Genomic DNA, 24,133 nt, shown 5'->3' on the forward strand with positions numbered 1-24,133 from the left:
TGCATTCCTGGCCTGCTCTCTGGGCGTGGCAGTAGGCCTAAACCACAAGACAAAACGAAATCCTCAGCAGACTTGTCTATTTGTTATAGGTTTTTGGTTTTTACACACAGCTCACACAACTGATCTGCATGGACATTTCATAACATTAAACGGAAACTTGTGTGTGGCTATATGGAACTATTCAGTGTATTTCTTAAAACTTTAGGCTATATAGGCTATAGGCTATACAATTATTTACTATTGAGCTGTCTGGATATTATTGCCTATAGAGCCTATTGATATTTAAATTAGGTTGTTAGTGTAAAGCTACAGTCAGAAGTTTTGTTACAATGAAAACTGCAATTTCTAACATAAAATGACTGAGCTTGGCAAGATTAGGAGGGAATGAAATTAATTAGGACTTTGATTAAGCTTAGCCTGATAACTAAGTTTAATTATGGTGTGGGCCTATACATTGCTCTGGTAATAGACCTGCTTGCATAAATAACTCAAATTGAATGGGAATTACAACACTGTTATGATTAAATAATGTTACAAATAAGTTTATTATTATTATTATTATGATTATACAATTAATAATAACCTAGTAATTTAATATTACAAATAAACTTATCGCCATATAGCACCACCATTATGTTGGAAACAGTGATTAACAGTTAATAGTTAATAGTTATAAATATTATAGAGTGGTCTACATTAATATCAAATATTTTGCCTAGCAACATTTTAACATAACCTTAATTATTCTTTTTTTATTTTTAGTCTAGACCTATTTCAAATTGAATCTGTTTTAATATGTTTAATAAGTTGTATGGTAGGCCCAGTTATAGAATATCCTATTTCTGCAGTTGATTGAGTTGAATAGTTCAGTTTCGATATGAAGCATTGTTTGTTTTTCATCCCTGCATGCTGGCCTAATTAACATGAGGGGAGCAGTTGGTTCGGTGACCGCTCTGACCGAGCGGAACCGGAAAGAATCGCATTAGAGCGCAAGACACACGAAAAAACAAAACTAAAACAAAACTAAAAACTAAAAGAAAAAAAACCCCGATAGGCTAAACACCGCACTGCTAACACATAAACACAGGAAGAGACACTCTGTGTGGGCCAGGTCCCAGCCAGCATGCAGATTCAGTGCAAATCAGCCAGGAGCAGGTTTACAGGACAGACTTTGCTGCAATATCACATCTGTCTGGAATATTGTAGAAAAACGTAGTGACAAGAGTGATCCATGAGAAATAGACTTATAGTTCAGAAAGACGCTCTTGGCTTTTTGAAGCTCATAAACAATAATCTTCTAAATTAACTTCTATCAAATCAAATCAAAATGAATTAAATTGAATGATGATGTGTTCCATTTCCATTCTAATATTTATTTAGGCTATAGAAGACCTGATTTCTCAATGGGGACGACCATGTTATTTAGGCTATATGATTTGATAACTCAACCCCAACCATGGTTGTAACTGTATTAACTATTAACTTAATTGTTTACCAATAAGTAAGTTGTTACCCTTGGAGGATGGTTTGAAACTAACTATATAAATGATTGGATTGTAGGCCTATTGAAAAAAATAAATAGTTGACAAACATTTACAAGCTTGATGATGAATAGACCGGGTGTTTCCAATTAATAATGCTGTCTACCATGGACTTACCACATTTTCTCATTACAATAACTATACAAGATGATATCAGCTGAGCGTCAATGAGCTTAAAGAGCTCCATATGAAATAGACAAACTGTGAATAATTTACAACAGCATCTTCTTCCCTGTCCCCCCTTTGCCCACCCACACCCGCCCAACTCTGTGGTTCACTCCAACTCTTTACACTTGCAGTGGATGTATGGCTTGAAGCATTTGAAGCACACAGCAGCAGTAGGATAGTGCCATAATGCTATACTGTTCCAATTTTCTCCCATATTTCCATACAGAGAAACCAAGCCTATATACGCAAACAGGGATATCAAATAAAAACCTATCAAATAAAAACATTTTGATGCATAACAGCTTGCCTCTGGCGCTTCTCTCTTCGCCTTTAGTCAAAGCACCCCCCTTCCTCCTCCAGAACATCCATGCGTGGGATCTAATTGAGAGTGGCACTTCACGTTGGCGACACACAGTGCCTGCCTGCCTGCCTGCCTGCCTGCCTGCCTGCCTGCCTGCCTGGGTGTTGCTGTGTCTAAAGAGCCTGGAAGGGGGCTTAAGGGCCGCAGGGCGGATTGAGAAATGGCACACATTATTTGTCCATGAAACATTATGTGACACGACATGACACCAGGCCATTTGTATGTAAAGGTCAACATTTCAGCGTGACGATTCGACAAGAGCGGACAAGGCCCCTGTCAATGTGGTTTTATACTCGCAGCTGAGAGAGAGAGAGGTGTTGCGGCACCGTGTGGTGATGGCGTGTGTGTGTGTGTGTGTGTGTGTGCGTGCGCGCGGGCATGTGTGTATAGGGCTTCTGTTCACAAATCTAATCCCCATAGACCCAAGTCACTTGGTGCGGTCTGAAAAGGTGTTGTGTGAGCTTGTTCTCTTTAGTCTTTTCATGCTGAAAGCAGGAAGACGATTGTTGAACACACAACTTCCCAGGAAGTAGGCCTACTCTTTTTCAGACCGAGAGTTTCACCTGTCTGTTTGATTTAAAGACCGGTGTTTATGTCAGACATGCTGCACGCTCCCAGTAGCTCATAATGAGTTGCTATGTCAACTCAACGACGCCGAATAGAGTTTAAGGTGCAGAAATAAAACTGCCATGAAAATGTCAACGGAGTGAATGTGAGGCTCTGCTGCAGTGCTGCTGTATGGCAAGCCAATGGCTGTCAGTATATTTCTCTGTGTGTGTGTGTGTGTGTGTGTGTGTGTGTGTGTGTGTGTGTGTGTGTGTGTGTGCGAGCGTGTGTGATCTATCTGATTGGTACATCTATACTTGGCATATTAACCGGCAACATACATTGAATCTCCCCACAACCACCATCAGGCATTTGCTTCTGCGCATGTCTATGTGAATCTGATGCCACGCCAATTCAAAAGATCAAAGCTGCAACGACATGATACTGTGTCGTAGAATGAAAACGCACCGCTGATGGAAGTGGCTGTATATCCTGTACGCGTTTGGCCGCGTGAACAGGGAGCTGCTGCAGAACACGGGGCCCCATATGGGTGATGCATGGGAGCCATTTTTGTTCGGAGGCACTGATCCAGGGCGAGTCTTTTTTTTTTAGAGGGAATTCCTCCCCTCACTGGCTGCTTTGAAACAGCCAGGCTGGTTGTATTTACATACATACATACATACATACATACATACATACATACATACATACATACATACATACATACATACATACATACATACATACATACATACATACATACATACATACATACATACATACAGTATCCAGAACGCCTTGTGCCAATAATGGAAGAGGAAGCAGTTTGTGAAATAGGATGCTGCCTGTACGGAACTGAAGTGAACTGAAGCGGCCCTCAGATTACTTTTACAATCCACATTTGAGCGGTGACTGACTGACAACAACGTTTTCAAAAAGACCCTTCAATACACATCACCTCATAAATTTTATGTTCTACGTGCTTCAGGACAGTCTCAGTGTTTTGCTCGCAGCTGCACTTAAGAAGAAAGTGTTTCATTGTGGTTTCATAATTTCTCACCACACAACACCTGAGGTCAAGCAAACAATGGGTGATCTTGAATGACAGTCCAGTTTCTGGTTAATCCGGGCCATCATCATGTCATCAAACTGCCTAAAGACAAGCACTAGTGGTGTCGAGTACCTCTGTAGTATTACACAAATAGCCATCACTTGCAGACTATTGCCAATAAACCAGAGTGCCTGTGTGTCGAAAATCCTCTTTGGATATAACACTCCACCGAATGTGCAGACCACAGGAGCCGGTGCCAAATGAGAGTGTGGGAGCCACCACGGCACATACAAACACCATCAAATGAGAAACAATGACATGCTTCTTTTAACTCCCTCTCTCCAATAAAGAGCCCTCGTCAGGCAGAAGCGGCCCTTTGGAAAGTGTGATTGGAAGTCGGGGGACTCTGAATCCCTGTCCCGGCCACTCCATCTTCAACACGCCACTGGTCTGGACGCTCGGGAGATGAACCGCTGAACCCGGACGAGCCCTCCTCCATCCAGCCACTCTCCTCCCTCCTCCATCCCGCCACTCTCCTCCACCTTTTTAAAAAATAATGACGGTAAATAACGGCAAATGCATGGGACCCAAAATCGGGCAGCCGAATCACAATTTCACTGAGGCAGTGAGGCATCCCAAACCCTGCATCCAATTTAGATTGATATGGAGAGGAGAGGAGACGAGAGGGCCCCCATATGCACTGCCCAAAAACAAAACCGACGCAGGACACTGTGCGCGCACGCGTGTGTGACACAGTGATGAGACTGGAGGTGCAGCCTAACCTTTGGAAGGAAACAATCCAACACTGTGATGGCCTTTCCTGTGTCTGACACGCATGGGAGAAGCCTCTGGAATCAGATGGCATTCAAACTCTGATTCCCTATCATCGTACCATGCGCTCACTATGATGCGACGCTTATAGTCGGATATACAGAGTTCACAATTATTCTCATGGTGATATGGAGGGGGGGAAAAGATGGATGTTAACGTTATACAGTCTGTATTGGAGCCAGGTAGCATAATAGTCCTGTAGTCTACATGTAATAAATATGAATGATGGCGATAGCCAGTGTGTTGAATTACATTTACATATAGATTTACATTCCCATCAACTTGTAATAATGGCATATAGGGCTGAAGGTCCAAACTAGTCCCACACACGCACACACATGCACAAACACGCACTGTTCTGACATTTCATAGTTAACATTTTCGTCTTATTGAGGAAGGTGAAAAATTGCTAACATCCATCAGAGTGACAATAGTCTTCATAGTGGGGAAAATATAGGTCTTTTGTCAGTTGAAAAAGAGATATGATGCATTACAAGTAAAGCAGCTCAGTTGGCAATTCCACACCAACATTAACAAAGACATTTTATAATCACAATATGCTTTTATGGAATTCTCAAAGCACAAAAATTATGCTTAATCATAAGTTGGATCGCCCCTAACAGTACAGCTGCCAGCACTCTTGAGATCCCTTATTTTGTATGTTAAATTTTCCATACATCTTGTTAGAGTTAAACAAATGAGAGCAAGTCTTGCTTAACTACAGAGATCTGTCAATTATGCGACAGCATGTAGTCAATATCTCGACTATAAGCCCCTTAAAAGGAATACAACTAGTATACTGGGATATTATTGGACTATTACAGCGGTATCATAACAGATGTAGAAAAGGCCCTCTCATAAAGGTCCTTGTGTCATCGGTGATGTCACTCGAGCAACTGTGATGTCATTGGTGATGTCATAAGTGATGTCACTTGAATAGTTGTTATGTCATTAGTGATGTCATAAATCCTTCCAGGCTGAGGTGTAAGTAGGATTGCATGACACGGAGTACAGGAATTGTACCAATAAAGACAGCTGTGATTCTGATGGATCATCTGCAGCAGGTTCCAATTTAAATAATCCAGCACAGTACATGGAGGGAAGCTACTAGCCTGTAGTGACTGAGAGCAGGTCTAGAGCAGGTCACGTGGAGGCTGGGTTTACCCAGGCTAGGAAGCTACACCCTTCATCACAACAGATACATAAATAAATAAATAAATAAATAAATAAATAAATAAATAAATAAATAAATAAATAAATAAAGTAAGTAAGGTCACTATGGAGAATCAATATATAGGCTATAGGCTATTATGGTGACTTTTCATTAGGCTAGGTTTGGGTGCTACTACTATGTCTTACTAAAAGCATTGAAATCACGCCAGTCCAGAGTCCACAACTGTAAATACCGACATATGACTCTGTTTCTGTTGCGTTTTCTTGTTGCCACCAGTCATCCTGCACTCTGCACTCACAGCGTTCTTTCATCCTGGAGAGTGAAACGTCACGGTCGGCCAGCCCATTATTTGTCTTTGACGAATCCGGAAGTCGCTGGTCTGTCTGTCTCTCTCTGGCTAGAAGCAAATGAGCAACTCCGAAGCCTTTAGTTTAACGTTATAGCAAAGGTGAGTTTGTGCTGTTGACAATATGAAACATGGCCAGAGGCGGCTTGTAGTTGTGCGATAATAGTCATGTTTACATGTTTTCATTGTTCGTGTTTAGACTGAAAGTGATTCATTGTTTACATCTGACCCGGCTGCTGTGGTGCTGTGATTATAAACACGTGGACAGACAGGAGGAACACATGCTACCTTAGCACTGGCGATGTTTATCAATAACTTGGACATTGATGTGTCAGCGACAGTTCTACGGCATCCTCCATAGTTGTAAATCCTGTTCGTTTGGTAAAAACTCCATGCAGTTACTGCTAAACCGGTTAGTTTAGGCATCACTTCATGTGCTAGCTAGTTAGCATGTAGCTAACCGGGGCTACCATCAAGCTAACCTGAGGGACATGGCACAATCTGTTATAAAGCTGTCACGTTAATTGTTGTGATGTCGCTAGTCCACTCGTGTAGTCACTCTTTGGCTATGCGTTAACTGATCAGTATTGTCAGGAATCGGGATCCTCTGTCTCTCTCTCACTCTTTCAGTGTGTTTACGTACCTGGCCAGTCCCCCGTAGTCGCAGGAATAAATGGGCCATGAATAACCCTGGCACTATTTATATACCTGAGACATGGCGCTGCATTTATCCTATTTATTTCCCTCTTCCCTGTGACTCTTGTCATCTCTGAGGGAGTGACACAAACAAAGACACACTGATTGAAACAGGCTACATGCTCACTCCTAAAACATTTGCCAAACTGCCAAACGTGTACGCCATTCTCCTCTCAAACTCTCTCCCACACAAACCAGCAAGACTCCTCTGTCCTTATTCCCTGGTGGGAGGCTTGTGACCGCCTAGCGTGGCGTTTCTGCGGTGTGTGCAGGCCCGGTCCGGGCCCCAATCATCTCCTCAGTCCAGACATCATGGCACATGGTGATACGCAGGACTGGCCAGGTCTATCCCCTGTGTGTATATGAGGGAGAGAGAGAGAGCGTGGCAAAATGAGAGACAAAATGTAGGTGTTACTGAGTGAAGCCTATATACGGTAGTTTAACAATCGGTGCAACAGAACAAATTATTTGAGTGCAACTGAGCCATGCACTTCTCAGTTGTATTAACAAGCCCGTATGGATTTCAGAACAAGACCAAAGTCCGTCTTTCATGTAGACAGGGTTCAGTTCTCTAGTGCCTACTTATTCTAAAGTTTTGTGGATGATAGTAAAGGTAAGTGTATACTATGTGATTTTTGATGCAGTTTATCCATATATTGTAATTTTGTGTGTTATATTCGTATGTAAAATTAGGATCATTTATTTGTCATGACAACTTGAGGACTATATAATAACACCTCTTTGTTTTTCTGTATATCTTCTGTCCCTGCAAGCTTCAGCTTCTGAGTTGCCATTTCTCAAGTTTCTGATGAATGAATTCTAGAATGAGTTCCCAAAGTAAAGCAGTTATTTTCTGGTCAAAATACAGTATTGTGTTATAAGACGGTAAGGAGCAAAGGAGAAAAAAAGTTACTGAAATTAAGTTGATATAGCAAACCAGCTGACAGTTGAGCATCTGCGTTTCCATAGCAACATCACCCTTACAGTATACACAAAGCCAGCTAGCTAAAGCTTTAAAATAATAACATGTAAATTGTGTGTATGTGTGTGTGTCACTGTGTGTGTGTGTGTGTTGTAGAGACCAGATAGGTGTGTGCACGACTGCACATATGTGTGTTTGTGTGTGTATCAAGGGTGTTTGTGGTGATGTACTGTAGCTATGAGGAGCGGAAGGAGCTGGAAGATGAACTCTACCGAGAGGAGGACGATGAGGACTCTGAAGGGTCGGAGGTCAACAGTGAGCTGGAGTTCCACCTCTACAGCCAGCTCCACTACTCCTCCAACGCAGCAGAGAGGGAGGAGCAGGAGGATGGAGGGGAGAAGGAGCTGGAGGTGACTGAGAAGAAGACGACAGGCGGTGACAAAGAATGGAAAGACTCCGGACAGAGAGACAGTGCGAGCGAGCTACAGAAACACCTGAAGGGCGACACCGAGGTGCAGCAGGTGAGGCGGAAGCTGGATAAACCGAAGAAGGGGAAAGCTGACCCTAAAGGTCAGAGGGCGTCGTCGTCATTTTATCAGGAGGAGGTCATTGTCATTGACTCCGGTACCGATATCATCACCATCGACACGGACGACGAGGACGACACCGACGACACGGACGACGGGATCTGCGCCGCCAAGGGTGTGAAGTCACGCCCCCTGCAGGCTTCCACCCCGGCCCAACAGGTAGAGAAAGCGAGAGAAAGATATGCTGAATCCAAATGTCCACCCTCTGGACTTGTGGACTGAGCCCTCGTGGACTCCGTTGTACTTACCGTGACGTTATATAAGCCGTTGATACACAAGCCTTTGTTTCTATAAAACATATTCACCTTATGTAGAAGAGACAGTCTGGCTTGAGAGACTAACAGGACGTGTCAACACAATCGGAACCGATTGTATTTACACTTCCTGTGGCAGAGCTAATTCCCCGCAGCCTGCTTCCAGTGAGTCACTAGTTTCTTAGTTCTTAGTACTATAGTTCTTGAGATATTTGTTTGAAACTCTTGTTTGACTGTCAGCTGTAGGCTAAAAGTTTGACCTGCCTAGTAACAGTAACTACAGGATGAGGGGGGCATACGAGCGAATCACAGTCATGCTGATATCCAGTACAACACCACTCCCTCTTGTGTGATATTGCTTAAGTAACATTAAGTGCTGTTATACTACTGTATATCAGCACTCATGGAATGCCTCTTGCCCAATCAAAGTGCTCAACCAGAACTAACTATTGTATAATTGATTTTTGTTTATACAACTGCTGTATGAAAGCAATAAGTACAGCACTCCCTCTCTTAAGTGTAATACTAGTGATATGACATTCTCGCAATGAATCTCTGAGCTTAGTTGGAGTTATTTCTAAAGCTAAATCAAGTGCATGCTTGATATTTTGTGGTCGGCAAGTAAACTTCAGGGATCTTTATCCTCCATCCTTGGTGATTTTGAAATGTATTCAAAATCATATATTCAAAATCATATGCCCACACACTGCAGCTAACCGAGCTGGCCCCCTTGCATACGCAGCTCGGCCTCTGCATAGCCTCGCCCACCATGCAGCTCGACCGCTGTGCGGGCTCACCTGCTCTTTTGACATCACTGCTGCTGTGCGGGCTCACCTGCTCTTATGAGATCACTCAGTGATGTCACAATGCACAATTGCTGAAGTGACATCGCTGATGATATCACTTATGACATCATCAGTGATTTATGAGATCACTGATGACATCAATGGGACAAAAATTGAAAGTGAACAGAACAGAGAACAAACATTGTCCACATTGCCCCTTTTATAGATATAGATAGATAGATAGATAGATAGATAGATAGATAGCAAAGTGAATCTGGTTAACAGTGGCCAATAATTTTCTTAGAAAATGAATGGGAAGTCTTGGAATAGGAATGACTGTTTGCAGTGTGCTGCAGTGTGCTGCTTGCAGTGTGAACTCATGGTTAATGAATCATCCTATCAACATTTGGTTGTTTAGGCAACTCAGAAGAGGAAGATGAGCCCCCCTCTGGTTGTGGTTGCGGACACTTTGAGCTCGAGTTCAGAATCAGAAGAGTCTGGATCAGAGTCCGGGTCTGCTTCGGATTCGGATGGCCTGGAAAACTGGATGATCCTGGGTCGAGGGAAGCAGGACGGAGACCAGTGCATCTCGCTCAACTTGGAGGGAGAGATTGACAGCAATGCAGGTGAAGTCTGTGTGTATGTTTGTGAATGTGTGCAAGAAGGTACACTGTGTGTTTGTGTGTACGCTTTGTACACACCAAGGCGATAATTGGCGGTTGGCAACGTCTGAGCCGTCAGTGAGCGTCTGTCGCCCTAGTCTTTTGCGGTGTAGTTTGCGTTGGCTGTAGTCTGCTTTTGTCGGCGGCTTCTTCGGATTCTTCCATCTGCGCCTCTTCCTTTCTTCTTCCACAAGCAAAAGACCAGGCAAAGGGCTGACAACACCGGTGCCATTTGCACCTTTTTATCTGACATATTCTCCATTAGAAGTAGCTACTGTATATTACAGGCGGCTGTGGCTCAGGAGGTAGAGCGCGCCCGTCGTCCACTAACCAGAAAGTCGGTGGTTCGATCCCCGGCTCCTCCAGTCCACATGTCGAGCTGGCCGCCTTCGGTGTGTGAATGGGTGAATGTAGGCACATTGTAAAGTGCTTTGGATAAAAGCGCTATATAAATGCAGTCAATTTACCATTTACCATATTATGATACCGTTTAAGTGGTGAGAGAGAGCGGTGTAAAAATATTAGGCAAACGCTGCTTCGTTTCATGTATCTGGTTTGTATATCCGCAGTCCTATAGGTCTCACACAGGCGCAGAACGTACGTGCTAATAGAGAGGCAAAGTGACCGCCTGCTTCAGCACTGTACCAGAGATTTTCATCCGCCATTTATTTTCCCATAGACATTTCGTAAAATGCTTATAAAAATAGTTTTATTTCGTCAAGCCAAATGGTTCAGCTATATTTAGAATCGGGAGAGACCATAGAACTTAAAAAAACTACATCGAAAGAATATTTTCTCTAAATCTGCAATTCTTTTACATTTTGGTCCAATTGAAATGTTATGTGGTCTCTCCCGTTTCTAAATATAGCTGAATCGTTTGGTTTGAACAAGTAAAACACATTTTATAAGCATTTTACGGAATGTCTGGGAAAATAAATGGCGGATGAAAATCTCTGGTACAGTGCTGAAGCAGGAAGTGACGTTCTACTTTGGCTCTCTATCCACCTGTTTTTTTAATGCCCCACTGTAAAAATAATTATGGGTACAAGGTCCGGTTTAACTTGAGTGTTGCAGCTTGCCATTTCCTTTGTTATACTCTTTGGCTGCAGACCCGAATTATAAACCGGAAACCGGAGTACGTTATAAAAGTTATAAATATAGTCACGTTATAAACAACGAACTAACCAACGCTGGGGGTCCGTATGGAAACAGTGTTACTCGAAATGGTTAAAAGTAAATCAATTTGGTCATTCTGTGGCGTTTTACTGCCATGTAAAGTAACTAACGCTAGCCGCTAGCATTAGCCACAGTAGCCGACTACCCATAATGCATTACGTTATCCCAGCACCCGAACGACATTTATACTATGAATGCATTTAATGCATAAAATAAAGCTGAAAACGAAAACTAGATTTCTAAATAGCCGTTATTTATCGTTGTTTGATCAAATGAGCGCACAAGGGTAATCTAAATGGTTACTTTGACGTCTACATTTTTTTCTAAACTTATAAAAGTGACATATTAACCCTTACGGCTGTAGAGCAGAATGGCTCTGCTGTAAAACGATGAAGTTGCGGGATTCCTCGTCTAATTAACGTTACACGCGACGCAACAAATAAACAAACAAATTTCCCAGTGTCTCTGCCATCACACTGGACATCAACACTAGCGGGAGCACTAGCGGGAGACTTCTCCCCCTCCAGCAAATTGTTGTTGTTATGCGTAACAAACATGAACATGAACATCTTACCCGAGAGAGAGAGCTAAGCTAAGTAGCTAACAGCCGAGCTAAGTATAACTAGCGTGTTAGCTGGCCGATCTGAAAAGCATGTAAACAGAGGTGAGATTAGTGAGAGAGTCTGTAAAAGGAGGAGAGACCCGCGAGTGCTTGTGCAGAATGATGAGTAATGAGCCGCTGTGATGAAGATTAAAGCGAGGTTGAGAGCAGACAAACACTATCGCAGCTAGAGCTGGGTATTGGTTCAAATTTCAAGAATCGATTCGATTCCGATTCACAAGGTTGCGAATCGATTAATCCCGATTCGATTAGATTCCGATTCGATTCATTTCAATATCGATTTGGTTAGTGATACCAAAACGTGTTTTTTTAGCTGTAACCTGAATTACATGACTGTCCAGTTATGTAACACAGGGGTTCCCAACCTTTTTTGTTACACATATTTACTCACCGTAACAAAGGGTAAATAACAGCCTTTTCATCTGTCAATAAAGACACTTTCACAATTATGCACAGTGATTTGATTTCAGCCTAAATAATTTCTAAAAGTAGATATTAATGATCAAACATTTCCATTCATGTAGCCTACAGTATTTATGTTTTTGTTCCAACTACAAACATAAATAAACGTCAACTTGAAACTATGTTTCAACTACCACACACAGCATAATATTTTTGCCTGTTTATTATTATTATTATTATTATTATTATTATTATTATTATTATATATTTTTTAATAATAAAAAATCGATCTCTGTACATATGAATCGATATCAAAGGATTAAAATAAAAATCGATTAAAAATCGGAAAATCTCTCCAGTCAGCCTCCTGCACATGACGCGTTCAGGAGCCGTCGGTAAAGCACGCAAGTGTGGCCTTTGAGTGACATCTGTAATGTGTCACAACAAAATAAATAACCTGGGTTACCCTTACTATGTTATCGTGTGTTACTGGGCAGACACACTGATAACTTTTCAGTCTGAGCCATTTTGCATAGCCTATAGTGTGCTGTGCCAGTGCTGCAGTTCATATTTTTCTAATGTGTTTATATTTTCAATGAGACACAGACAGGCAAAGGACCTGTCTCAAACATTGACTGATATCACAGGATGTTGTGAAGAGTGCAATGTACATGGCTATATAATTTGTAAAGAGTGTAAAGAGAAATATTGTATCAAGAGATACATAGAGATAGCCTACATCAGTGGTTTCCAAACTTTTTGTGCCCATGGCACATCAAATGGCACGACAAAATCTCAAGGCACACCTATATAGCCTAAGACTATCGGTGCAAAATAGCCTCTTATTACTCTTATCACTCTAAATGTTTTTTTTATTTACTAATGTCAAATAAAATTTGACAAAATATATTACTCTAGGAATGAATTTGAAACTGCAAAATTACTACATCAAAGCAGCAACACACCTTTTGTATAGTTTTAGGCTATATTTGCAATTGCAATGATGCAAAATCCCAAGGCACACCTGGACTTGTCCTAAGGCACACCAGTGTGCCTAGGCACATCATTTGGGAACCACTGGCCTACATTATGGCGTTGTTCTAACACAGAGACATTCAGTTAATATGGCATTATTCTTCTAACACAGAAACATTCACTTAGTTATTCTTCTAACACAGAAACATTCAGTTAATATGGTGGTCTTCTAACACCAGAGAGACACATTTCAAAAGGTGTCCTTCAATCCCACAGTGACTGTTAAGGGTGTTACTAAACCTTGAATTTGTGAATGTGATCAACCTTGTGGACATTCTGTTTCTTATCCATTAGGTATCGAGTATCGTATCTGTATCGAGTATCGTATCAGTATCGAGTATCGTGATACTAAACTTGGTATCGAAGTCAAAACTTTGGTATCGTGACAACCCTACCGTCGGGTGTAGTCTTTGTGTTCAAGTACAACCTTTGGCCGCGACACCGGTGACATGAGGCCACGCAACAGTTGGCCACGCAACAGTTGGCCTTCTTTGCCGCTAGTTCGTTATAGTTCTCCCGGTGCGTCTGGGGGGTAAAAATTGTGCTATATGTTTGTATGCTTTCTTTGAAAGTCAGTGAAAGTTTGAATGCGTGTAACGGAATTGAAGCGGGGCATAATTCTGTCCGGTCCAACTCGTTCAGAACACTTAGCCTACCTGCAGTACATTGATAAGGCCACATGGCGAACGGGCCGCGTGCCTTCACGTTTGCATGCACACATTCAGTGTCTGCGTGTGCACGTTTTAGAAATGTGCACAGCTCTTGACATTCCCTGCACTCTCGGCGCAGTCGCCTGCTTGCATCTTTAAATATGTGTGCGTGTGCATGTATTGATATGTACGTGTGCGAGCGCTCGTTGAGTGTGGATATTTGTGTTGTGTTTATAAAATCCAGAGTTCTAATCAGCATGCATGTGTACATACACACACACACACGCATACCAACAGTCATAACGCTAATGCCAAAAACAAACAAACGCAGGAAGAGAGGGTGCGAGAGGGGAGGAGGGCGTTGGGAGAGATGGGAGTAATCAGAAAAATGAATAAAAATGTTCCCTGCAAATCTCTCCAGATCTCCACATTATCTTAACCTGCAGCCTCAGCAACCTCTCCAGCTTCTCTCTCTCTCTTTCTCGCCCCCCCCCCCCCTCCTTCCTACCTAACACTCTCCCCATCTCATTCTTTTATCCTATTTTCTCACTATTGTGCTCTCTCTCTTTCTCTCTCTCCCTCTCTCTCTCTCTCTCTCTCTCTGTTTCTTCCTCATTTGAATTTCCCTGGGCTGATGTTTCTGCAAGAGTGCTCACTGCCTCCTCCGCACACAGCCGAGGTGAAGGAGGGGGTCTGCAGCTAGTGGGGAGGCTTGAGGTTTTGGCCTGGTTTTTGGTTTTTGGAGGAAAAGGAGGAGTGGGGATCTCTCTCTCTCTCTCTCTCTCCCTCCCACTCTCTCCGTCTGTCTGTCTCTCTCTCTCTCTCTCTCTCTCTCTCTCTCTCTCTCTCTCTCTCTCTCTCTCTCTGTCTGTCTGTCTTTCCCTTGTCTGGCCTCTCTCTGTGATCTTTGGAGCTTGACCTCATGTCGGCACATGGGGGGTCACAGGGGTGTGGTGTGGTAGGGGGCTTAACGTGGGAGAAGAGGGGGCGGGGGGGTGTTAAAAAAAAAGATAAAAATAAAGGCAAGGAAATTTGAGGAGGCACTGGCCTGGATAGTCTTGATTACGCCTCCTCTCCTCTCCTCTCCTCTCTCCTCCACTGGTGTAGGTTTAATCCTGCTTGAAGGCAAGATAGTATACATCCATCGCCAGCTGAAATTGAAGGTATGGCAGAGGAATCCTGTCTCAGGCTGTCCAGATGCAGCTGGTTGCATCCTTGGCCTGTGACTACATCGAGGTGCCCAAATTCTTTCCTATGAAGGGGCCAAAATTAATCTGGATGGATGGCCAAAAATAAATGTTGATGTTCTGTGAAATGACATGATTGAATTATATTATTTTATAGACTTTTTTTTACTTTCAGAATCTAAAAGAGGTCTTCTTAGTTTCATATGGTAAAAGTATTATTAAGCTATCTTAAAAAATCTTGTAATTTGTTTTTTCTTTCAAAACCATGGAGGGCCAAAACAAACTGAGCGTGGTCCGTGGGCCCGCGGGCCCCAAATTGGTCAGCCATGGGTCACTAGAATAACTAGTATTTAGGGCTGGGCAATATCACGATATTATCGATATCGTGACATGAGACTAGCTATCGCCTTAGATTTTGGATATGGTAATATTGTTATACGGCATATGTGTTGTCTTTTCCTGGTTTTAAAGGCTGCGTTACAGTAAAGGGACGTCATTTTCTCAACTTTCCACCAGACTGTTCCCTCATTGTGTAAATATTTTCTGAAAGCAGTGCACCAATAGTCATCCCTACAATTTGTATGGGTAGGTATTTGGTCAAAAATATCATGATATTTGATTTTATCCATATTGCTGCCCAGTCACAACTAAAGGCATGGGAGAGGAATCTTGTCTCGGGATGCAGCCCCTAGCCCTGTGACTACAATAACCATTACATCCATAACATGGGGCTGTTGGATAAAATAATATCGAGATTGATTTCTATTTGATATGCCATGGCGTGTGTTGATGCCTGTGGCCTGGGTGCCTTGCTTGTGTTACCTCGTAGTCGTTTGTGTGTGAGCGTGTGTGCAGTGCACACACACACACGTGTGCGTGCAGTGCACACACACACACACACACACACACACGCGTGTGCGTACGCGCAGAGTAACAGGTTTACACAGCAGTGACTAATAGTATTTGTACGCCTAAACCCCATCTCAGCATCACCATCAAATCACATTCACTACACTTAGTCTGTGAAGAGCGCTCTCTCTCTCTCTGTCTCTCTGTCACCTACAGAAATTGAATCCTGTCGCACTTCTCTCTCTCTTTCTATCTCTGTCTCTTGCCCACATGGTGTCACTTGTTCAACACACACACACACGCACACACACACACAGACACTCGCGCTTTTACAATCTAATCCTTTGTCAGTCACTCCCTCTCATACTTCCCCCCCAAGTACATGGACACACGCACGCACGCACGCACACACACACACACACGCACACGCACACGCATGCAGAGTGGCTATCTGTCACCTGGCTCTAAGGGGCAGCTGTTGGTCAGTCCAGGGACAGCAGAGGAGAGGGGGATGAGAGAAGAGAGGAAGTGGGGAGCGGGGATGAGAGGAAGTGGAGAGAGGGATGAGAGAGGAGAGGAAGTGGGGAGAGGGGGGTGAGAGGAAGTGGGGAGAGGGGGATGAGAGAGGAGAGGAAGTGGAGAGAGGGGGATGAGAGAGGAGAGGAAGTGGGGAGAGGGGGATGAGAGAGGAGAGGAAGTGGGGAGAGGGGGATGAGAGGAAGTGGGGAGAGGGGGATGAGAGGAGAGGAAGTGGGGACAGGGGGATGAGAGGAAGTGGGGAGAGGGGGATGAGAGAGGAGAGGAAGTGGGGAGAGGGAGAGGAGAGGAAGTGGGGACAGGGGGATGAGAGGAAGTGGAGAGAGGGGGATAAGAGAGGAGAGGAAGTGGGGAGAGGGGGATGAGAGAGGAGAGGAAGTGGGGAGAGGGGGGTGAGAGAAGAGAGGAAGTGGGGAGAGGGGGATGAGAGAAGAAAGGAAGTGGGGAGAGGGGGATGAGAGGAAGTGGAGAGATGGATGAGAGAGGAGAGGAAGTGGGGAGAGGGGGATGAGAGAGGAGAGGAAGTGGGGAGAGGGGGATGAGAGAGGAGAGGAAGTGGGGAGAGGGGGATGAGAGGAAGTGGGGAGAGGGGGATGAGAGAGGAGAGGAAGTGGGGAGAGGGCGATGAGAGAGGAGAGGAAGTGGGGAGAGGGGGATGAGAGAGGAGAGGGGGATGAGAGAGGAGAGGAAGTGGGGAGAGGGGGATGAGAGAGGAGAGGAAGTGGGGAGAGGGGGATGAGAGAGGAGGAAGTGGGGAGAGGGGGATGAGAGGAAGTGGGGAGAGGGGGATGAGAGAGGAGAGGAAGTGGGGAGAGGGCGATGAGAGAGGAGAGGAAGTGGAGAGAGGGGGATGAGAGAGGAGAGGGCTGGCTGCCTGTCCTGGAGCCATGCAGCAGCAGCAGCCAGACGGAACGACAGAGAGAAAGAAGGGGCTTCCCAAAAACCACATCAGTGCCTCCTCTCCCACCCGGAGAGAGAGGTGTGCGTGTGCACGCAGGCTGTGTATGAATGGGGGGGGGGGGGGGGGGGGGGGTGCTGATGCTAAACTTGAATCGTAATAAAGCTCACTCAGTGGTCACACTCAAACCCCCCTCCCCCTATCCTCCCCCTGGCTTTTTGTCCCCTCGGTCTTGGTCAGTGCACAGCAAACTTTCTTTGAGGCTTAGAGAGAAGGCTCTGGCTCGCTATCGGGGTGGCCCATCACATCATCACTGAACGTCTTGGTGACTTACAGAGCCACTGAGTGTGTGTGTGTGTGTTTTTGTAGCCAAAAGGTTAGCTCTCTCTGCCTCATAGAGGAAGAAGGTAAGCTCTTCTCTTCTCTCCTCTCATGGTTTTAGTGGCATGCTGCTCTGTACCTTCATATGTGTATGTGACTGAGTGATAGGATCAGAGGTGAAGTAGGGGGGCCGCGGTTCTTAGTGTGTATGCTCTGTTCATATTGGGGAGGCTGTCAGTGATGGGCCTAAAGCTTTGACTGTGGCGACGTGCACCCCTGCCATGGGTGCTGCTGACGCCTCAGTGGGCCTTTGTATATTTTGAGGTGTGTTTCATCCTAACCTTTAGCAGAAGCTGATGTACATTCAGAATTGAGTCAGACAGTAGTGGGATATGGATTATGTTTGCCACAGTGTGTGTTTTGTTTTGTATTGTATGTGTGAGAGTGTGTGTGTGTGTGAGCGTGTGTGTGTGAGCGTGTGTGTGTGGGCATTGGGATGGTAAAATGAGATTACAATGGCATGTGGGGGTACCGCACTAGGTGTGTGTGCGCGCGCGCGCGTGTGTGTGTGTGTGTGCGCGCGCGCGTGTGTGTGTGTGTGTGTGTGTGTGGGTGGGCGGGCGGTGCAGAAGGGAGGCATGGATAGGATCAGCTCTTATCTTGGCTGCCCAGTGCCACACGAGGTGTAACGCCACACCCACACTACCACACAGTGTGTTTGAACAGACACACACACACACACACACACACACACACACACACACACACACACACACACACACACACACACACACACACACACCATGAAATCGCTGTGCCATAGTTTAACTTGTATTATCTCCTGTTTTTCTATAGGACATGCAAATTAGATTAGCCTACTGTGTAGGCCTAATATTAGCGCATGCAAAAATAAATAATAGAAATTCAGTTGAACGCCTTATTCATTAAAAATAAATAAAAAATAACTGCATCATTGAACAATTATTTTATGCCAGTGGCCATTGAAATTGAATAACTCTAATCTGGTAAATGAGACAACGGAGCTCTTCGTAATTCGAAGAATACCTTTAAGTAAATGGTCACAATATGACCTGCTGCCATTCGCCCTCTTACTATTTCCTTCTGCTGGACACCGAACACAAAATTCAAGATTCATTTCAATAGCCATCGTGAGTAATATCATATTACTTAGTGCAGGATGCAGCCCAGCGATCACATCAATAGCAGAAGATGGAGCAAACACAAAGCAATCCCAAATTATAGATTATATAAATTGCAAAGTAAACGTCCTTTAAAGTGAGGGGTATACAGTATATATTATGGGGGGTAGTGTGGGTGGTGGTTAGTGTAGTGTGTCCGTGCGATAATGTCCATGTAAAAGGTCCATCTAAAATGTAAAACAAGTTGCTTTTGTTGAAAGCAGTCAAATTCAATCTGTATTACATTATAATCTGCATTTAGATCGATGATCTATGGTCGATGCTTAGAATCATTAGAGATGTTTTTCTCTTGTTATTTTGTTTTGCTCTGATGGTACCTGTGGTTATTTGAAATTTTTGGACATATTGATCAGTGAGGATGATGTTGTGACTGCTATGCTTATGGCATTCATTTATTTCAGAATGATATGTAGTGTTGCAATGAACTAGAGACTTTTCAATATATAATAATATATTTTTATTGCAGGTAGGTAGTCACAATCTTGAAGGACATTCCAATAAATTGTGGCTTTTCACCCGTCATTCCACTTCTCTGTTGCTAGGCAGATCGGCTGTCAGGTCACCGCTGGTGAACACTACTGTATTTCAACCCCTGACTCCTAATCATAGCACAGTGGTTCCCAACCTGTGGTACGGGTACCACTGATGGTACGCAGCGGGGCTCCCTCCCTCTTCTACTTTCATATGCCTAACAGATGAAGTGAAGAACTGCAGGCAGTAGAAACTCAAACAATAACGAATTGGAGGCAGTACTTGAGTTGAGACTGTAAGGTAAATATGAGTGGAGGGATAGCAGGCGCAGTGATAGAGAAAGGGAACGAAGGAGAGAGAGATGAGCGTAGGTAAGCTAAACTGGAAGAGGGATCGGCCACGGTGTTGGTGTGGGTCAGGGCCGCTGGTCTGCAGGCTCTGATCCCAGAGCAGATCTCTGTGTGCGCTGTCCACCTCTCCTGCCTTTCAGCTCTTATAGCAGAACCTTCACCGCCATCACTTCACCAGGTGCAGCGCTACATACAACCCCACAGGCCCGCTCTCAGCTAGCTATATACAACCCCACAGGCCCGCTCTCAGCTAGCTATATACAACCCCACAGGCCCGCTCTCAGCTAGCTATATACAACCCCACAGGCCCGCTCTCAGCTAGCTATATACAACCCCACAGGCCTGCTCTCAGCTAGCTATATCCAACCCTACAGGCCTGCTCTCAGCTAGCTATATACAACCCCACAGGCCCGCTCTCAGCTAGCTATATACAACCCCACAGGCCCGCTCTCAGCTAGCTATATACAACCCCACAGGCCTGCTCTCAGCTAGCTATATACAACCCCACAGGCCCGCTCTCAGCTAGCTATATACAACCCCACAGGCCCGCTCTCAGCTAGCTATATACAACCCCACAGGCCCGCTCTCAGCTAGCTATATACAACCCCACAGGCCCGCTCTCAGCTAGCTATATACAACCCCACAGGCCTGCTCTCAGCTAGCTATATACAACCCCACAGGCCCGCTCTCAGCTAGCTATATACAACCCCACAGGCCCGCTCTCAGCTAGCTATATACAACCCCACAGGCCCGCTCTCAGCTAGCTATATACAACCCCACAGGCCCGCTCTCAGCTAGCTATATACAACCCCACAGGCCCGCTCTCAGCTAGCTATATACAACCCCACAGGCCCGCTCTCAGCTAGCTATATACAACCCCACAGGCCCGCTCTCAGCTAGCTATATACAACCCCACAGGCCCGCTCTCAGCTAGCTATATACAACCCCACAGGCCCGCTCTCAGCTAGCTATATCCAACCCCACAGGCCTGCTCTCAGCTAGCTATATACAACCCCACAGGCCCGCTCTCAGCTAGCTATATCCAACCCCACAGGCCCGCTCTCAGCTAGCTATATACAACCCCACAGGCCCGCTCTCAGCTAGCTATATCCAACCCCACAGGCCCGCTCTCAGCTAGCTATATACAACCCCACAGGCCCGCTCTCAGCTAGCTATATCCAACCCCACAGGCCCGCTCTCAGCTAGCTATATCCAACCCCACAGGCCCGCTCTCAGCTAGCTATATACAACCCCACAGGCCCGCTCTCAGCTAGCTATATACAACCCCACAGGCCCGCTCTCAGCTAGCTATATACAACCCCACAGGCCCGCTCTCAGCTAGCTATATACAACCCCACAGGCCCGCTCTCAGCTAGCTATATACAACCCCACAGGCCTGCTCTCAGCTAGCTATATCCAACCCTACAGGCCCGCTCTCTGCTAGCTATATCCAACCCTACAGGCCCGCTCTCAGCTAGCTATATCCAACCCCACAGGCCCGCTCTCAGCTAGCTATATCCAACCCTACAGGCCCGCTCTCTGCTAGCTATATCCAACCCCACAGGCCCGCTCTCAGCTAGCTATATACAACCCCACAGGCCTGTTCTCAGCTAGCTATATACAACCCCACAGGCTTGCTCTCAGCTAGCTATATACAACCCCACAGGCCTGCTCTCAGCTAGCTATATACAACCCCACAGACTTGCTCTCAGCTAGCTATATACAACCCCACATACTTGCTCTCAGCTAGCTATATACAACCCCAGACTTGCTCTCAGCTAGCTATATACAACCCCAGACTTGCTCTCAGCTAGCTATATACAACCCCAGACTTGCTCTCAGCTAGCTATATACAACCCCACAGACTTGCTCTCAGCTAGCTATATACAACCCCAGACTTGCTCTCAGCTAGCTATATACAACCCCAGACTTGCTCTCAGCTAGCTACTGTATATACAACCCCAGACTTGCTCTCAGCTAGCTATATACAACCCCAGACTTGCTCTCAGCTAGCTATATACAACCCCAGACTTGCTCTCAGCTAGCTATATACAACCCCAGACTTGCTCTCAGCTAGCTACTGTATATACAACCCCAGACTTGCTCTCAGCTAGCTATACAACCCCAGACTTGCTCTCAGCTAGCTACTGTATATACAACCCCAGACTTGCTCTCAGCTAGCTATATACAACCCCACAGACTTGCTCTCAGCCAGCTATATACAACCCCACAGACTTTTTCTCAGCTAGCTATATACAACCCCACAGACTTTTTCTTAGCTAGCTATATACAACCCCACAGACGTTTTCTCAGCTAGCTATATACAACCCCACAGACTTGCTCTCAGCTAGCTATATACAAGCCCACAGTCAGACTTGCTATCAGCTAGCTATATACAAGCCCACAGTCAGACTTTTTCTCAGCTAGCTATATGCAACCCCACAGACCTGCTCTCAGCTCCATGCTGTACCAGTTAAATGAGACAGCTGGTGGTCATGTTGTTAGCCCTTTCAGATTGGTAATATACTGGGCAGATTTGAATTTGTCTACACGAGTCTAGGTACTAGATAGATTTGAGTAGGGTAGATTAGGGTGGTTTGAGAATTGGAGTATTATTACGCACTTTGATTGGGTATAAGATAAGATAAGATCACAGTAGTTCTCTATGACATTGGAGTTTACTTGGAGTTTCCAGTCACTTTACATCTGTCAAATGGACAGATATAAAAAAAAAAACATTTAGTTAGAAGTTTATTTGATACAATAATTGAAATGTCTCACTCTCACCCCAGAAGACCCAACTTAACAACAGGATCTTTAATTGTAGCCTCCCCCCTATTCATAAGGCAGGATTTGACTATTACTAGCATGTTCCTCTTATTTATTATGAACATGTTGTGTCACAGTGTGTGTACGTTTCTTACTCTGCTTAGTATGTAGCTGTCCTGTCTGAAAGTAATCTATGTCCAAATAATCTAGGCAAATTTCTCTATTTTCTTCTTCTGGAGACTTTGACTAAAAAGGCCCGTCAACATCTGCTGCAGGTGCTCATTTGTATTAATGCGGGCGTTTGTTCTTCAGAGAGTGTGTGGGTAGCATTTAAATATAATGTACTGAAAAACATTTCAGCCAACACACACACACGCACACACGCACACACACACACACACACACACACACACACACACACACACACACACACACACACACACACACACACACACACGCACACACACACACACACACACACACACACACACACACACACACACACACACACACACACACACACATCCCTTCAGTTGATGGGTAGCATTTACATTTAACTCATTGAATGCCATGGACGTCCTTCGACGTCCAATTAAATAGTGACGTAGAATGCCACGGACGTCCTTCGACGTCCAATGCGTTTTTTGACGGTGGGACGTCGATCAAAGCCTTCCGCAGCTCCTGTACAACTATAGTAGCTATTGGAGGTGTATAACCTATTTTACGGACTCATTAGGTGGCGACAGTGCTTGCTCGGTGCAGTCCAGATTAGAGACAGGTCCGAGAAACAGCCTAAAAGCCGTGGATCAAAGACAAACCGATGCATGCTCCCAGAGCCATTTGCTCTGTCGCGGGAGCTGACATTGGCTCCGAACAGGAGTCAATCCGCGCTCACAACTGAGCCCCTCTGTCCCTGTCTGTCTGTCTGTCTGTCTGTATAGTTTCTCCACCCGATTAGCAGCCAGGAAAGCAGCCCCTGACGCCAAACCATTCAGCAATCCGGGTTGGCTCTTCCCTGCTGTGGCGCTGAGAGCCGACAGCAGCACACAAACGCAGCACTCCGAAAATATAATGGTTGCGTGAGGCTGTGTGCAGTGTGGGGAGGAGTTTACGGGGGGAGGGGGGGAGGGGGGTGGTGCACGCAGGGCATCACACAACAACTACGTCACTACATCAGAAAATATTATCTTCAGACTCAGTGAATGTGCTTGAAATGCTGCATTTCACAAAAGGCGGATTATCTCAGCTAATAATTTGAAAAGCCTGAAAACGCTGAAAACAACCTATCTTCTCCGGCTCATAACTAAAGAACGGAAAATGGTATCAATAAACTTTTTTTTGCTGATGATACAATAGAGCCAGCTCGTTCTTGTGCGTGTTCGGTGTTTACATAGTAATATCACACAATATTCTGTGGGCCTCGAGAAATCACTGAAAACGCTCTGAAAACTCTGGCACTGGGAGCATCCGTTCTCCAAAAGTGGCTGGCACTCAATGAGTTAATATGAAACTAAAAATATTTTTTGTCAGTTTCCCAATTTTTTGGCCTGACAGATTGAACTCATTAATTATGATAGTTAATATGCGCCGTGTTGCTTTCAGTGTAATGTTTTGATTGGTGGAAATGAGAGAACATTTAGAATGAAAGTGAAGGTGTGTGAGGTGAGGTTAGATGTTGTGTGTTGGAGTGTGAAGTGTGTGCATTTGAAGACAAAAGGGGGT

General features: G+C 44.8%; 1 protein-coding gene across 2 annotated transcripts in view; it reads left to right on the forward strand.

Moving 5' to 3' along the window:
- The first annotated feature begins 6,037 nt into the window (after positions 1-6,037).
- zcchc7 (zinc finger, CCHC domain containing 7) overlaps positions 6,038-24,133 on the forward strand; it is an 88,498-nt gene continuing 70,402 nt past the window's right edge. The window contains exons 1-3 of one of the 2 annotated variants that reach the window (XM_083634492.1): positions 6,038-6,120; positions 7,793-8,382; positions 9,681-9,888. In XM_083634492.1, coding sequence (XP_083490618.1) covers positions 7,861-8,382; positions 9,681-9,888 — 730 coding nt within the window. In that variant the 5' untranslated portion in view covers positions 6,038-6,120; positions 7,793-7,860. Of the gene's footprint in view, positions 6,121-7,278; positions 7,328-7,792; positions 8,383-9,680; positions 9,889-24,133 lie in introns of those variants that run through there. The other variant, XM_083634493.1, reaches the window with a different exon arrangement.

This window comes from Poromitra crassiceps (genome assembly GCF_964638095.1).
Source record: "Poromitra crassiceps genome assembly, chromosome: 4".
Taxonomy (NCBI): domain Eukaryota; kingdom Metazoa; phylum Chordata; class Actinopteri; order Beryciformes; family Melamphaidae; genus Poromitra; species Poromitra crassiceps.